The 17,178-nt window shown below is 47.8% G+C and overlaps 1 protein-coding gene across 1 annotated transcript; it reads right to left on the minus strand.

Annotated features, from left to right (window-relative positions):
* Positions 1-264: 264 nt before the first annotated feature.
* On the minus strand, positions 265-16,559 carry LOC104269744 (integrin beta-5-like; the record flags this gene model as incomplete). Its single annotated transcript, XM_009869869.1, has 4 exons — positions 265-426; positions 6,133-6,301; positions 10,055-10,304; positions 16,355-16,559. Coding segments are annotated over 4 exons (786 nt in total), but the record flags the coding sequence as incomplete, so codon positions are not given.
* Positions 16,560-17,178: the final 619 nt, after the last annotated feature.

Raw genomic sequence — 17,178 nt, forward strand, 5'->3', positions numbered from 1 at the left:
GACTTTTTAGAAAAGGGGTGACGTATTTTATGTTTCCTCTACACTTTGTAGGCAAAATCTGATGCTCTTCAGGGCACCAAGTTACTTTTCCCTCCCTTGCAACAATCCCTGAAGTAACTCACTAAGCTCCTACCTTATTTCTGAGCACCACAGAAACATTCACTATGGGGGGATGTCCTAAGGGGAATCACAAATTTTATTTGCAAACTGCAGGAGCTCCAAACTGCAGCTCTCCAAGGGCTGGGGCCCCACGTCCCCTCTCACCAGCTGGCTGGATGCGCTGTACTCGTTGGCTTCATTCAGGTGGCACTGGCCGTCATGGGGCTGCACCAGCCCCCCCAGCTTCCCATCCAAGGCTATGTGGGGCACGTCATCTGTTGTGAAGACCAGCAGGTGAGATGCCTCCTTGCGCCAGCCAATCTTCTCCTGGGGGAAAACAAACCTGTGAGAAAGTCGGTCTGCTCCTGCCAAGCCCACGCTTTGCCTCTTGCCCTGCACAGGGCCCCAGCCATGCTCCTGTCCAGCAGCAGGCTCGTTAGCACTAATTAGAAGAACACCATGCTCCTGTCCATCCATCACTGGTCGAGAAAAAAAAAAAAGAAAAAGACAGGGGTCCACCTTGCATTTCCCAATATCTCCTTCCAACGCACTTACTTAAAAAGGCATGAGGAGGTATGTGGACTGTCCACCAGACCTTCTCTACCCAGATCCAAGAATAAGAGTTTCAGTCGCTTTTATAGCCAAAGGAGACCTGCCAAATTCCTCCACACACATTTAATTTGACCTTGTTTCCTCAGCTCTGCAGAGTGGGCAAGGCAACAGCGAGAGCTGCAATATCCCCGCTCAGCAGTTTCATTACCACCCGCTCGTAAAGGCTGTTTCTGAGCTGTGACACACAGTGAGGTCCCTGCCCGAGGGAGGTGGCTTTGCTGCACCCATGTGCATGCACAGGCACTCTGTGCAAGGAGCACACATCATCACCGTCTTTGCACGGAGAGTGATTCAGGGATAGATTTCTTTTCCAAATAAAGGGATAACATTTAGTAGACAAATGTTTCCCTCCCACGGAGCTTCCCCAGGTTTCCAGGTCTGCATTGGCCCAAGAAGCAAAAACGTGCCTACAACAGCACACAGAAGCTTTCTGTTGCAATGGAAGTGGAGGGAAACAGAGAAGCCCAAAGGAAACTTTTGGAAGCTATAGTGCTGCAGTACATGTTCCCCTGCGCTCGCTGGCTGCTCCCACTGCCAGCTCATGCCAAGCTGGGCAGGCTGAGGTCCCGGCTGCCAGCACCAGCAGGGAGATCTTGTCGTGACAGAGACCAGAGCCAGAAAGCCCCATCTCCCAGAGCGTCCCCTTGGGCTGCCACCCTGCCCATCTGCCCCACATCTTCTCCCCACACACCGCCAGCATCCGCCTCCCTCCAGCCCCCAGCTCAGAGCAAAAAAGCTCAAATTCCCTGGGAAGGGATGAGGAAAAATCTGTTAAAAACTTACTGATGGGGATGCAGTGCAGATAAATATACACAACTCCTCCAGAGACTACTGCTCAGCTTATTTAGCAGAACCTGACATCAACTTCTTTTACATTAACATGCTGCCTTCTGAACTGCTTCAGCCTGGCTGCAAACACGATCCCTACGGAAAGGGCTGGCATGGGCAGGGCAAGAGGGCAGAGCAGGCAGAAGGATGCGGAATCACGGCCGCCAGAGCAATTTTCGCCTGCAAATGTGAGTCATAGCCCAGAGCCAGTTGATCTTTCTGATAAACATAACTCTTGCTTCAGGGACATTATTCCAGGGTAGATTTCTTTTTCCTCCCTGTTTCATAAGGTATTTTTTCTTTAACAGCATTTTAAAAAATGCACACAAATAAGGCCACACGAAGAAATTTTTGGCAACGCACATCCTTTGCATTTACCAGCACATTACTGTCCAGTTCAGTATGAAATTAGGACTTCGACTCTGGGAAGCAGAAGTCATTCCACTGAAGTGACCACACTGGACAAAAGGCAAAATCCTCATGCCAAAATGTAATTTCTTAAGAACTCAACCCAAAAGTGATTATAGCTCTAACAGTGCAAGAAGCAGTTGTTGGTCTATTCAGTCACCAGACAGAAGCCTGTCCAGTTCATTTTAATTTGTGTATCCAAAACCGATTTCTTTTCTTTTTAAATAACTGAGGCCAAGAAACTCCCAAAGAGATTAAAAGGATTAATTTGAGTTTCATTTCCTTAGAAATGTGGTACACAGACAGAAAATGAGCTGCATTCAAGCAGCAGTCATGAAGCCACTTCAGGGATGTGGCTGCTGCTCACCTGCCCGCTAAGCTCACCTTTCAATCACAGGCCAAGCATCCCCTCTGACACACATTTTCCCATGTAAAAAACATCAGAAACACTTTGGTTGCTCAGCTCAGGAACTCACTTCCCAAAAGCAACTAGCACCCACAATTTCAGTGCCAATATCCAGGTGCTGACAGTGTTTGATGCCTTGGAGCATCAGATGAGGGTGTCTCAGGTGGGATCGTAAAGCTGGTCCCAATGTCACACATAGCTGGAGACCTATGGAAAAACCAGCCGGAGAGGCTGGCACGCTGAGGAGCCGCCGCATCTCACACTGCCTCTGCCAGCGGCTTCCAGGCGCTGGAAAATCCAGCTCTTCAGCACACAGTTTCCACCGCGAAACCCAGAGCAGCACTCTGCTGTGTTTAAAACAAATAACCAAAGAGACTTTCATTTATTTTTACTGGACCAGGGTTGTTGAACAAAAAAATTCCTGCACTTACATCTGCCACTTCATCTGGTTTTTGATCCTCGTGGGATATAAAGGATTTTGAAAGCAGAGGTGGGACCTGACCCAAACAGAGTGAAGTGAGAAGACATGTCTCTGCAGGGCTGGGCACGCTGCAGAGCCTGCCTCTACTCCTACGACGAGCTGCAGTTGCTTCCCATACCCCAAAAGACCAGCTTCTCCCTCCTTACAGCCAATGGTGACAGGCAAAACTGCCACTGGGTTGTCTCAGCCCAGCCCAGTCCTCCAAATCCTACTGAAAAGGCTGCAACACCCTGCCTCAGTATTGCCAAGCCTGAAATAAATATCTAAATTTATGCTTTGGGCATTGAATAAAAAAAGGGTTCAATTGCCAAGACATCAACTGCCAGGAGACCCCCCCAAGATTCATCAGTATGTCTAAACCCCACCAGATTCTCAGATGCAGACCTTTTTGGAAGCAAGAAACAGATACAAGTGCAAGTCAAGTATGCCTTAGAGATTAAAAGCCAAAACCTGCTTTGTTTAGCGTAGCTCTGAAAGACAACTCAGTGACTCCCAGATGACTTGGACATCTCCACGTAGCAGTGTCTAGCAAGCACCAATTGAAACTATTTCCAAAGACACTTTTTTTCTACTCCAGCATTATCTCCTTGCTGCATCTTAGTGCATAAGATCTGAAACTTATATATACCACCAGGCCATATGATGCTTGCACTTAAAGAATGGCAGGAAACCAAAACACTGCAAATGGAAAATGCAATTACAGAAGGTTGATTAATATTCCTGGCTTACCATTTTAGCATCAGGATAAAGGCTTATTGTCTCTGGCTCTTTCATTGCCTCCAGAATAACATTTACCATATCTTCATCTTTCAGAAAGGAGCCAAACCATGGGCCTCCTCATTAGTCTTCTATTAGCTGTACAAAACTCCCCCACTCCTTGGGCTGAAAACCAGGCCAAAAAATGACTTGAGCGTTACAGAGCTCTTAGCTCATGCAGAAGAAATGCTTGATATGAATTACAGAATGAAAATACCTGGTCAACAGAGTAGGTATTGTTTCTGACACCTCCATGCTTGGAGGAGAGGAAAAGACCACACTTGGACACCGTGGCCTGGAAACAGCAAGTTTCTGCCATGCCATGACCGGCTCTCCCCAGGATGTCCTCCTCGATGCCACAAACTCTGTTGCTGAGTACAAAGTACTTCATGGTCAACATGCTGCATCGCCCCCAAGGCAGGTGACTTTCTAAGGTCATAACTACCCTAAACCTTGGTTTTTTAATATGATAGGAAGGATGAAAGCTGGAAAAAGCTGGAACATTCCACAATGGGGCACCACAGTAGTAATGAGGAAGCCCACCTCACAAGTCACCAAGGTATCTCTATGCTGCTCTCCCTGCACTGGGAGAAACAGTTCTGGCATTACTAGAACCTACTTTCTGCGCAGAGTTTAGTCCCCACAACGCTTCATCAGTCACTGTGAGTGCAAAGCGCCATTCGTTACAGCAACAAGCATCCTCCTCAGGGAGCAGCACTTCAATGGCACCCCACGATGTCTGCTACCTTCACCCACCTCGATGGCACTAGGCTCCATCACAACCTGCTGCCTCTGACTGACCTGGGCCACCACTTGGCCACCGTAAGGAAAACTAATCACTAAGCTCCCGTTTTGGCTTAGGAGGGGAATCAGCTGGTCCAAAATTTCGGCTATTCTAAGTCTGGATGGGCAGAGTCTTTGGTGCTCATGCCTGTGACCAGCAGGGAGCTGCTCCACCCACAGCAAGGGCTGCCAAGGCAGCGCAAGTTACGGCACAGCCGGTTCTCCTGCCTCATACATTGGTCCCACAAACTTTCTTTCCCACACTCAAGCTCCGGTAATTAATTACCCCCCACAGCTGCAGACATTCCTCTGTCATGACCTGCCACATCATGCCAAGAGCCACACTAGTGCACATGCTCACCTCTGCTCACCCTTCCTAGAAGATGCTCAGTCTTGGATTTAGATGGTGCCAGTATCTAAATTCATCTTCTGAATTTAGAAGGCATCAATCAGGCTGTTCACTTCACAATGACAGTCAAAAATTTTTTTCCTTACTAACAGTTTGAGACTGGCAGACACATGCAGAAAATATCTTGCAGGTCTCCTGCTTTCCACCAGCACCTCCAGAATGAGCCTCCGTGATGCACACCGCAGGGAAATGTTTTCCCTTTTTTTCCAAAATGTGGTGGAAGGGATTGCAAAAAAACCACACAGTGGGTGGCACAACTGAGTCACCACCTTGAGATGTCTCTGCTTCACCATGACAGCCACCTGTCCAAAACTGAGAAGCACTTTATGCCCTGGTGATAATTGGGAGCATCGCTGTAGTTATGCCAACCACAACATCTATGCCAGGCTGGGAGAGGGAAGATGACTGCTGGGTGGCATTAGATCCAACAGGGCAGGTTCAGTCCTGCCAACAGCATGAACCATAAGTGAAGCCAACCTAAGCAAGGGAAGAGCTGGTTTCTCACAAGCCTGCATCCTATCACTGCGGCACAACTGGCTTCCAAAATCCAGACCCAGAAGAACTCAACCAAAAAGACTACTCAATACTGCAGAAAACAAATGCCTGTATGTCATGAGGGAAAAAAGCAACTAGAGATGTCCCTGGCAAGAAGGGAAGCTCAGCCAAATGGTGAGGAGAAGCAAACATTTTCAGCCCTGATGCACAAAGGGATACTGAGCAGCCCACCCACTTCTTCCAGAAAGACCTTCTAGAAAACATCTCCAAAATCCCTAAGGGTATGGCTAACATGGCACCAAGCTAATGAACTCTGTCTTAAATTACTGCTAACAGCTCTAGTTTTGCTGACAAAGAGGGGGAGCAGGCTATCAGCACCTGGAGGTGGGATCATCCAGCCGCAGACACAAAGGGGGAAGGTATGAGCAGTAGGAACCAGCTCCAATTCTCAGCATGGGTCAGCTGCCGCAAGATGTGTTTGACACACCCTTAACAAACGCATTGAGCCAATGCACGGCGCTGCTGCACACAACCCAACGTGAATCTTAAGGGATCAGCACCTACAAGTCTAACTGTGTGATGAAATCTCAGCTCTAAATTTGCATTTGCAAAATCTCTTCTATTACCCCCTTAAACTAGAAAAAATACTAACTTTTTATCTTTGGCTGTACAAAAGCATATGAAAACAATAGCCTCTGCATTTCAAGGCATTTTTCATGGTTTTCTGCAAGAAAGGTTTAGTAGTTACTTCCACGAAATGGCACATTGAAGCTCTAACCTGGTCCAAGAACAGAACAGAAGAAATCTCCTCCTCTTTTGCTTCGCTTCAAAACCCCAGAAATCAGAGCGACTCACCTTGCACACAGCTGCCTGCAAAATCGCATCGAACCCCCCCTCTGGAGCATCGCGGTTACGAGAAACCTTCTGTTTCTGAACTTCTTCGTTGAAGCGGTCGACTTTATCCGTTAGGGACAAGAGATGGCGGAAGCCAAAGGATGGGACGCAGCTGGGGAACAGCTTGTAACTGCAGGAGGAACAGAGGAGTGGTCAGCTAGGAGGAACCACACCAGCAGCCAAGAGCTGCAGAAGCTCCCAGCTCTACCAGGTTGATGTCCAAACTTCTGTTCGGATGTTGAAATACTTTCACAAGGCTTCATGTTTTGGGCACTTTGATTGCTGGCTATTTATCTACAAAACCCTATAGCAGAGCAGGGTTTTGTTGTGGTGTTGGGTTTTTTTTGTTTCTCCCCAAGGACTTTGAGAAGCTGAAGTTTCCAGAGATCTCAGCAGGTCTGAACATCTCTCTCCATGTAAAGTGTGAGTGCAGACGCCAAGCACCAGCTCACCCTGGACTATGCAGCTCTGCCATTTCAGCATCCATAAAGCTGTTTTCACACTGGGAATCCACAGTGCCGGATGCGACCTGTTGTGACGCAGAGGGTGCATTTTGGCAGAATCACCCTCCCCAGAACCCTGGGAGAGCAGTGCGAGCCATGCCCCAGGCCTGCAGAACCAGTGCGTTGCCAAGAGCTACTTTTCCTCTATTTTTCAACATGCATTTTCACTGTCATCCAGTTTTCTTGGCAGTATGTGCCACCCTGCACCCACTGCACGTCACTGGGCACCTGGCAGTCGCCCAACACGAGTTGCCTTAATAACTAACACATACTCATGCACCCTCCCACTCTCCCTGCAAGCCAGTGAGCAAACACCATCTCTGCTTTCCAGAGCTCCAGTGGAGTAGAAAGGTAGGAGTGGCACCCTAAGGCAGAAAAGCGTCTCGGCAGGCTACCAGGAAAACTTCTTTTTCTGTACAAAACTACCAGGAGGAAGCTTTGGTGCTCACCATGTGGCCGGGAGAGCTCAGCTCCTGCAGTGTGGGAAATCATGGGTGTGTGCAGGGGAGAGGGACAAGAAGGGTTAAGAAGAAAATGTGCTTAAAAGGGAGTTGGGCTGGCACTAATTCACTCTTATCTTCAAACATAAAACCTGGAGAACAATTAAAGGCCTCTGTTGACACATGACCCACTATGGGTAAGTTGTAAGAGGCTTTTTACACAAAGGAGTATTTAAAATTTACCACCGCTGGGAACTCAAATCCCTCACAAGGGACCCCAGAGCAGGGATTTCCACTCACACAGCTACGCACACACCTGATCGTGAGGCAGGTCCCACTGCTGTGTGCCCAGCTGGCACTTAGAACCATCCCTTGTGATCAGCCCCATGTTCAGACTCGCATCCCACTCACACCTAGGACCGAGGTGAGGAGATGGTGATGTCTGAACCCTCTGCACCATAGGGCATCAGCCAGCATCCCCTAACCCCTACAACACATCAGGGTGCTCAGTTTGTCAGAGCCCTGGTGCACAGAGAAAACAGTGACAGACTGTATGGTCCCACCTCCCACGAAGATGTATAATTTAATCCTTTTTCATTTATTTTACACTCCAGGTTTGCCGGCAGAAGCTGCAGGCAGCAGTAGGACAGACGGTGGATACCTGAGTGACTACACAAGAGCACAGAGCAGTTTGGGTTTGTTATCTCAAGTCATATCACAGAGAGATGGGTAATTAGGTGTTCAGTTAAATCCCCTGCCTTCCTTATCTTCTTAAATTTACTGTTTATTTCCTTCATTCTATCTCTTTTGAATGACACCATGGCTGTGAGAGGCCACATACTGGCTCCCCAGGAGGTACCAGCCCGAATGCTGAGCCAGGAGCCAGCGTGAGCAGCGAGCTGGGGTGAGAAGGAGGAGGCACAAGGAATCCCAGCCAGACCCCACATGAAAACAGGGCTGCAACCCACCCAGATCTGCAGCACAGCCGTCACTGTGAGGAGGAGCGGGAAGAGAGAGCCTGGACGGGGGGCAAAAAACACCCACAGCAACTCATGTTTACCTGCAGCTTTTCTTAGATGTGAGCAGGCCACTGGACAAAGTCTGTGACACCAGATGTAGCTGCAAGTAAAACCACACCCGACAACCCACCTCACTGCCACATCAGTGAAACACTTGGCAGCAGCAACAGCTGCTCACAGAGAACAATAGGGAGCCAGCAACCCTGGTTTGGATGAAGAGAAGACAGATAGCAACTGGAAGGGAGTGCCCACCAGATGAGCTGCCTTGGGCAATCCATACATGGTTTTGCAAGATCAGGCTGGCTTAACATAACCCATAAATGCAAAAGCAACCACCCAGGTAAAACCAAAAGGGCATGTAGATATCCTGAACATGGTGGGAAAAGTCAGGGTGACAGCTCTGGATGCCCTTGATGAAAGGGCATTGGCAGTTTCAGGCATGCCTTGCTGCAGGGTCATCCAGCTCCATCCTCTCCTACTCCTCTGCTCCTACACATTTCACTCAGCAAAAGCCACGTCACCTCAATTAAATCACACAAACAAAGTTTCTGAGATTTCACCAGCTGGAATGAAACCCTATGCCCAGCCCACAAGCAACATGAGCGGGTGATGGAAACTGAGGACAACTGCGGTGACTGAGAGCATCCCTCTGAGGCCATGCCAGATTTCTGGGTGAAAGAGCTATGAAAAGCATTGTGTACGGTGCCGAGGTGGCAGAGTCACCTCCCCTGCTCAGTCAATGTGGTCACTTTTGGCTATGCTTCATGGCCAAAGCACAACTTTTCAGGGTTAAAATCCATTTGACTTTCCTCTCTGGACAGAACTAGTGAGAAGAGAATACAGACAGTTTTGTCTGGTCAACGGTCAATGAGCAACAAGATGCCAAATGCTTGGCCAATGCCAACAGTTGGTCTAGAAACACAGTTGATGCAAACTCTGTTTAATCTTCAAAAACTTGAAATATGCATGCTCTTGCAGTCAATTTACAACACAAGTATCCACAAACGGCTCAAATAAAGGTGCTAACCTTACTGCCCTTACATGACTAGAAAGCACTCCAGCCATGGATGAGGTGAAGATGGGGACCACAAAGGTAAGTGTCAATGGTGACATTCTCCCAGGAGGGCACTTGCTACTGAGCTATCCAAACCCATCTCGGCCTGGACATCCTCCACTAAACCCAATTTTGTTCTTGCATAATCCCCAATTCAATGGACTTGATCCTAACTCCAGCAGCTAAAAGGCAAACAAAGAGACTCGCAGAGACACTGACAAGCAACAAAAAAAAAAAAGAGGAAGACTGTGATATCACTGCAAAGCAAACCACAGCATCTGTGTCTTTTGCAACTGCCAGTTTGCTTTCCTTCCGTAACAACAAAGATGAAAAAAAACTATATGACGTCTTCAAAACACTTTGCAAGAACTCATTAATCACTACTATAGGCCAACACAAATCTCACTTCCCCCAACCGCTTCTGTTGGGAAGGACTTATATTGCCTTGGCCTCCTTATCTGTAAAATGGTAACAAAGGACTTAACTGATTTACGAAAGACCAAACTATGACTCAGAGCTAGGATCAGAAACGAGGAATTTCTGACTCTTGCTCCTTTTACTTAGAGCCTGTAAAAAAGTCTGTTATGCTTACATCCTCTTCAGGTACTTGAAAATAGTTTCAGGTTCCTGCTAGCAAACTTTCCCATCTCTGTGTGCAGAGACCTCCCAACAGCCAGTGCAAAATTGGAAGCTGTCCTGTTTTGAATTGCTCTTGAGCATCACAGTGACAGCCAGGGCTCATCAGCATTCCCAAAAGCTGGGGCTTAAGTGCAGTTCATTATTTAAAGAGAGAATGGGAAAAGAAGACTGCAGCCAGATGCTGTGCAAACACAGGGCCTGTCCCTTCAGGGTACACCAACTACTTACCCAATGCAGGGATTGTTTTGGTATCTTGGAGCCGTGTAGGAGAAAGGAGAAATGTTTTTGTCCACAAAAGAGCCAAACCCCAGCCGGAAATTGCTGGTGAGCTTTCGCATCTCTTCAGCCAGCTTGGTCCCCAGATTGCGAATATTATCTAGGTCGTCGTTCATGGACAGGGAGAGATCCATCAGGTAGTAGAGATCGACAGGATAGTCCTCCACTTGCCGAACCTGAACTCGGAAGGAGGTCTGGTCACCTGCACACACACAAGAGTTGAGAGCAGTGAAAAGGAAATTCCTAGCACACATGAAATCCACACCACATGCTTTTTTTTTCTTTTTCCCCTGCCGAGCAGACAGATCACTTGCAAAAGAGGGTGAAGGGAATAAACTTTTCCAAATCAATCCCTTAGGAGACTAAGAGGAAAGCTGGTAAGGACTTTGAGTCCTCTTAAGCTATGCAGTGTACTGGCTGGCAAGAAAAAGACTCATCCAGAGAGTGCACGTCTCTGGTTTACTTTAAAGATATGGGAAAGGGTCTTTCCATCTCAGCTGAGAGAACATCTAAGGGGAGACACACGAAAAATGCTGCTGCCCTGGTCTGTGTACAGTCCAGGGGTGTCTTCCTAGAAAACTGGAAAGAAAAGCAAGCAGAGTGAACCACAAATGGATGTTTCATGGACTACTGAAAGAGGGACCATGCACACGCTTACTTGGGTACGTCCTCAAAGCAAACCAGGAGCAGTCCAAGAAGTCCTGCACAAAAGAGAGAAGGAGGTGGAGCAGGAGAAAGAAGAGGGTCAGGAGGAAACAGCCAGCATGAGATGAGTGCAAGATGTCCCTTGAGCTGTGCAGGGATCAAAGCAGACACAGAAGAAACACCTTTGAAAAGGACCTCTCCCCTCAAAAACAGCTGTGCCACCGTGAGTCTGGAGAAAGCAGGGCAAAAGGGAAGTGAACTGGAAAAAGAAGGTTGTTAGGATCACCTGAGGAAGCACCAAGGCAGAGATGAAGCTTCCTGAAGTGATGAACACAAGGGAAGGAGATGACAGGCTGTGCAAATATGAAGAAGAGCAGAGGAAAGCCTTCCCCCTGACCTTTTCCCCTTTGCCAACCCAGTTTCATCAGAGATGCCCTCCAGAAGGGGTGACAGAAGGGGAGGCTACCACTGGCACCGCCCAAGCCTTGAAAAAGGTGAAGTGAAGCTTCAGTGCAAACTCAGCTTCATACCAGACAGGCCTCGGTGGAGCCAGAGAGGAGGTGGCAAATGTTTGCCTCACTGCTTTATTGAGCAGTCTAAATGGAAACTCCAGACTCCAGCACCCTCAAACCTCAAATTGGTTGGCCCATCCCACATCCCCAGTTGCCACTTCAGCCCTTTTTCCATCTCAGTGACATCTCAGACCCAGTGACTCGTATCCTCTCAAGACCAAACTCCCCCTCCTGCCCATCCCTCCCAGCTCTTCCTGACCGAAGCTGAACTTCAGAGCACTGCTAGGTTCTGCAAACACACACGTGGCTTCCCCTCTTTTTCCCCAGAAATGAAACGCACATTTTTTTAGTATTGTGAAAACATTTCCCTAACCCGTTTTATTGTTCTCCTGACTGTGTGCAGCAGCACAGCTGCTGCCACTTACTTCCAGCCCAACAACACGCAGCAGCAGTAGCAGCAACATCGCAAACCTGCCATGCTGGCAAGACAGGGCACGAGGGATTTTGTAGCCAGGCAGGAGCCCTGCGTGGCACCTGGGGTCATGCTGCGCTGAGCCCCATGTGGGGCCAAATAACCTCCCTGGCTCCAAGATCTGCTTTGTAGGAATTCCTGCAGCTTTCCCTGTGTGCAGGCCTGTCCAGCAGCTGCTTTGGCCCAGCAGCATCCACCCGCTTGGCAAAGGAGCTGGTCATACAGTCAGCAAAGCTATTCAGGTGGTTTAGGTGAGTCTGACACTGTACCTGGCGCAAAATTTGCGGGTGAACAAAGGAGAACATCATTTATATATGTTGTGGGTTAGGGCTGGGCCAGCCACTACACATGAGCAGATGGTCTTTAACCCCCTCTCCCTCCCCAAACAAGAAGGAAAAGGGAATGAAGCAGAGAGGCTTATGGATTGGAAAAAAAAGAAAAATTAAAACAGCTTTAATGAATAAGGATATACTAAAAATAGTGAACTATATATATATATATACAAATCTGATATCAAACCCGACTCTCCCCCTCCCTGATAGCAGGCAGCAATCCCCACTGATGCTGCAGAGCAGGCAGCACCGGGGAAGTCCCAGGCTCAGCAGCAGAGGGGAGCTTGGGTACAGCAGTCGGATTCAGGAATTCAGGATCAGAGACAGAAGATCAGACAGAGTCCTCCTGGGATGCCAGCCATTGCAGAAGAGAAGAAAGCACTACATCCTCTCAATCCCTCAGCTTTATACTGAATATGACGTATATGGAATGGAATACTCTTGTTTGTCACTTGTCCTGTCTGTAACTCCCTGGAGGTGCAACCTTTTACTTCCTTGTGACCCCTCTTACTCCCCCGGCACCCCCAGCGTGACACACAAGAGCCAGCAGGGCCCTTGGTCACTACAGGAATGAGTATCAGCAAGAGCCTGTCTGCATCCCAGTCCCAGGCAGTAACTGCAAACACCAGGTGTTCTCACTGCTGGTAGCAGGCACTGTCTGCAAAAACACGCTGCTGACTTCAGAACGGGCAGCCTCTTAGAACAGACTGAGCTGAGAAGCAAAAATCACTGAACAGAGCTGGTTCTATTTAGCTCAAATCAGGACAATACAGTGCAAAACCTGTTAGCACTGACTGCAGGGTAACAAACTGTCACTGCAAGCTTGACTTTAATTCAGTGCTGCAAGAATGCATTTAACTCTGGGAAAATTCATTCTCATGACTATTTTTTTTTTTTCATTCCTGCATATTTTTCCCACTGGAATACCGAGCTCTTTCAGAAGAAGAAGATGTGTCCTTCTGCATTTCCAAACATTTCCATTTCCAAAATACTGGTCTTCCGGAACACATCCTAAGATGGAAATGCCAGAGCCAGAAAAAGTATTTGGGATACTCTGATCAAAGGTTCGTCTCTTTCTTAATAGTTCCAAATTTATTAGTCCCTGAGAAGCACCAAAAATAAGGCCTGGTTCCTTTTTCACTCCTAATTGCACAAATCAATTATCTCAGATAAATATTGCTAATGTATATAGATCTAAGTGCAAAAGAATTTACTGGTCTCTGTGCACAGTATTACTCTCACACTTCCAGGGATAATCCAGCCCCCTCCCTCCTCACATACCATCACCACCATCCTCTCCTCTCTAGGGCTTTTACTAAAAAGTTTTAAAACTGAATTCAGAAATGTTTCTTGGATGGTGTCACACAGAAAGTGCAGAAACTGGAAAAAATGCTTTTGGCCAATTTAAGAACACAAACTCAACAAACACGCTTATTCAAGAAAAACTCTTTTTTCTGTGTGGTGAGGTTTACGGCTTGAAGGGCAACACAACTTGCATCTATTAATTTTTAATTCCCTTTACACCATTCATATTTTTCACTTAACCATGACATATTGCTTTATAGCTGGACCCAAAATTAAAAAGCACTATTATAAAAACTAAATGCTTGATCTGAAAGCTACCCTGTAAGGACATCAATTTGGAAATTAGCTGTGGAATTAACAGAGATCTGAGGATGTGATTTCTGCCACGGGACGATTAGATCAAACTGCCTGGGTGGGAATAGCAAACAATTGACAATTCGCTCCCTTCTGCTTCTGCTTAGTGGTCTAAGAATAAAGGATCACCGCTGCCACAGATCGCCGTGTGAATTCATCTTTGAAATAGTACACCCTTCACGCCCTAAATTAAATCAACATTGTCTCCTTTTTGTCTTGGGTTCACAGGGTGAAACCCATTCTCAAGCTCAAGGATTAATGGGTAATTTAAACAGGGGATGCTAATACAAGGGTTTAGGAAGTCATCAGACTTCAGATGGAGTGCTGCCCAACATTGTAAAGAGAGGAAATATGGGAGATACTGTTGCAAACATCTGGGTACATCTCTCCTCCTGCCATGACTGATGCTCTGCAAGAGGAGCATAGGGAGGGGAACTCATGGGCTCAGCATGGGAATCGCCACGGGGGCTCTCAGAGCAATTCCTGCAGCTCAGCTCAGACCTGGAGGGCCTCTCTGTCATCCAGAGGCAACTGAAGATGGCCACCAGCGAGGTCCCCTGCGACGGCTGACAGGAACAGCACACCAGCCCAAAGCATCTCACAGCGCAGACACCGGCAAGACGCATGGAGACGGAGCCCCATGTGCTGCCGCAGAGCGGGCATCCGCACCTCCAGCTGGGAAAACCACCGGGAATTTGGAAAAGGAAATGATAGAATGGTTAAGGTTGGAAGGGACCTTGAAGATCACCTAGTTCCAACCTCTCTGCTGTGGGCAGGGACACCCCTCTCCCACTAGACCAGGCTGCACAAAGCCCCATCCAACCTGGCCTTGAACACCTCCAGGAACCAGGGAAGCCGCAACTTCTCTGGGAAACCTGTTCCTGTGCTTCACCATCAAGGCGAAGAATTTCCTCCTAATATCTAATCTAAATCTACCTTCTTTCAGTTTCAGGCCATTGCCCCTTGTCCTATCACTACAGTCCCTCGTAAAAAGTTCTCCAGCCTTTCTGTAGGCCCCCTTCATGTAGTGGAAGGAAATCATTAGGTCACCCCAGAGCCTTCTCTTCTCTTCTCTACGCTGAATAACTCCAGCTCCCTCAACTTGTTTCACAGCAGAGGTGCTCCAGCCCTCTAATCATATTCGTGGCCCTCCTCTGGACATGCTCCAGCAGATCCATGTCTTTTTTTGTACTGTGGGCTCTAGAATTGAACACAATACTCCAGATGGGGCCTCACCAGAGCAGAGTAGAGGGGGAGAATCACCTCCCTCAACCTGCTGGTCACTCCCCTTTTGACGCAGCCCAGGACACGGTTCTCTTTTTGTGCTGCAAGTGCACACTGCCAGCTCGTATTGAGCCCCTCATTGACTAACATGCCCAAGCCCTTCTCCTGAGGGCTGCTTCCAATGTGCTGAGCACAAGGCACTGCTCATGAAGGTGCACCTGCAGGAGGAGAGATGTGGAAGCTGAGCCAGCCCTTTCTGCCAAGAATTGCTGCAAGAAACAGGAGCAACAACAACTCCCTTTTTATTATGGAAGCAAATCTGTTTCATCAGCAACATTCAGCTGCAGAAGCCATGTGTCTACCCATACAACCAGTGCTGACCGCCCTCAGGTATCTGCTTTTAAGACTTTGAAGAAAAATTTGTTTACACCTGAGAGTCTGACTGATGACAAGTCACACTGCTGAGGAAGAGTTAAATAAGAGAAATTATGACTGTTCAATCCATAGAATCAAAACAAAAAATTCTGCAGCAAGTGGTAGGCTCTGGGAGAGCACTGGTAGCATGGACATCAGCTCAAATTCCTGTTTTTCTTGGGCAAAACATCATATTTCATTTTTCTGTAAGCTCATGAGAGCTGTCACAAAACTGTAAGCCTTAGAAACCCACACCAACTGCTTATAATGAATCAAGCTTTTATATTTGCTTCCTAACTTTGCAATAAAGAGCTTTTTTCTACCCCTTCAAAAATATCAGCTGCCGAATTTTTGCAAGAATTCTGAACCCACATTAAAGCCTCCCCGCACCATGCAATAACTTTTGATAACAAGCATGCTCATATGGCTCAGTCCAGCCATTCCCTTCTAATTTTAATTAAAAGGAAGACATTGAGGAAAAGTGATGGCTCAGGGGAACGAAACAGGCATCTGGCTACAACCCAAGGCCTGAGTCACAAGTTCAAATCTCCGTCTTCTGCCTTGATCCCATGGCTCTTTTGCATACCGAGAGAAAACAGATATGTGGTTTTGTTTCCGATTTATAGAAGGAGCTGTCTCAGTTTAGTCAAGCACTGTCAGCTTGGTGGAGGATCCCAAGTAATTTAACTCCTTCCACACAAGCGATTACGTTTTTAAGCTGAGCAGGGTCCTTTTAAACACATGCAAGAGTTAAAAACTAGTATAGATAACAGCTGTGAGTGGGCTTTGATAACTGCAGCGTCCTCCCATGGAAAACATACACCTCAGCCTCAAACCTGTTCATGATGCAGCACCAAGGTTCACAGGCTGTGGAAGGGGCCAGCAGCCACCTGCTTTAGTGGGCTACAAGGTCATGAGCTCTGCTGTCAGCTCGTCCTGGTCACTCTTTCTCACCCACATCCCAGCATACAGTTCACCACCTTCAGGGACTCACCGGGACGAAGATTCAAGGCGACCTTCTGAGGCATGATCTGCGTGACGTCCAGGTGGGTCTGGCTGGAGCCCTTGCTGCTCAAAGGGACATTCTTCACCACGCTGATGCTGCTGCTGGGGTTTTCGGTGGCCCCAGCACAACCATTTGCAATCAGGTTCTGCAGGAAGTCACACCGTGACGTGATGGACTTTGTGCTGCCGAACTCCTGGGGGGTGAAAAACGAAGAAAAGGAAAGAGGAGGGAGAAACATCAATCCCACAGCAGGGGCTTTGTTGCCACATGCTGATATGTGTAGCAAACAGGGGATGACAAGGAGACGCTGGTGTCATTTGTGGTGGCTGTACTCAAAAGCGCTAAACCTTGAGCCATTCAAATGGATCTAACAAAACAGAAACCCTCCAAGGATTTGAAAACTGAATGTGCTCATTGACCACTGCAGCAGAAAGCTAAGCTTGGGTTTTCATCCCAGCCAGAGCAGCAGCACTTGCTGCACATGAAAGGTGGTCAAAAGGCACTGGCAGCAGCTCTGTCCCTGAGGACAGGCTGCCATGGCAGGGAGTCTCCCAGCACCCATCCCCAGAGCTCCAGCCCTCGCTGTGTGCCCCGTGTCCGGCGCACAATGCAGCCTTGTGTGGCACTGCACTCAGGAACAGCCAGCTGCACAATGCAGCCTTTGCAAAGAGCCCATTTGTTAGAATGCCTTTCTTTTAGGGTTTGGTGGGGTTTTTTTTCCCCAAAAGTGCCAAAAGGAGCAAGCTGCATGCCCAAAACTTACTGGATTTTCAACAATTGATTCCTACTTATTTCTGCACTACAGCAACAGA

This window comes from Apaloderma vittatum, unplaced genomic scaffold (assembly GCF_000703405.1).
Source record: "Apaloderma vittatum isolate BGI_N311 unplaced genomic scaffold, ASM70340v1 scaffold12520, whole genome shotgun sequence".
In the NCBI taxonomy this organism is placed as follows: Eukaryota; Metazoa; Chordata; class Aves; order Trogoniformes; family Trogonidae; genus Apaloderma; species Apaloderma vittatum.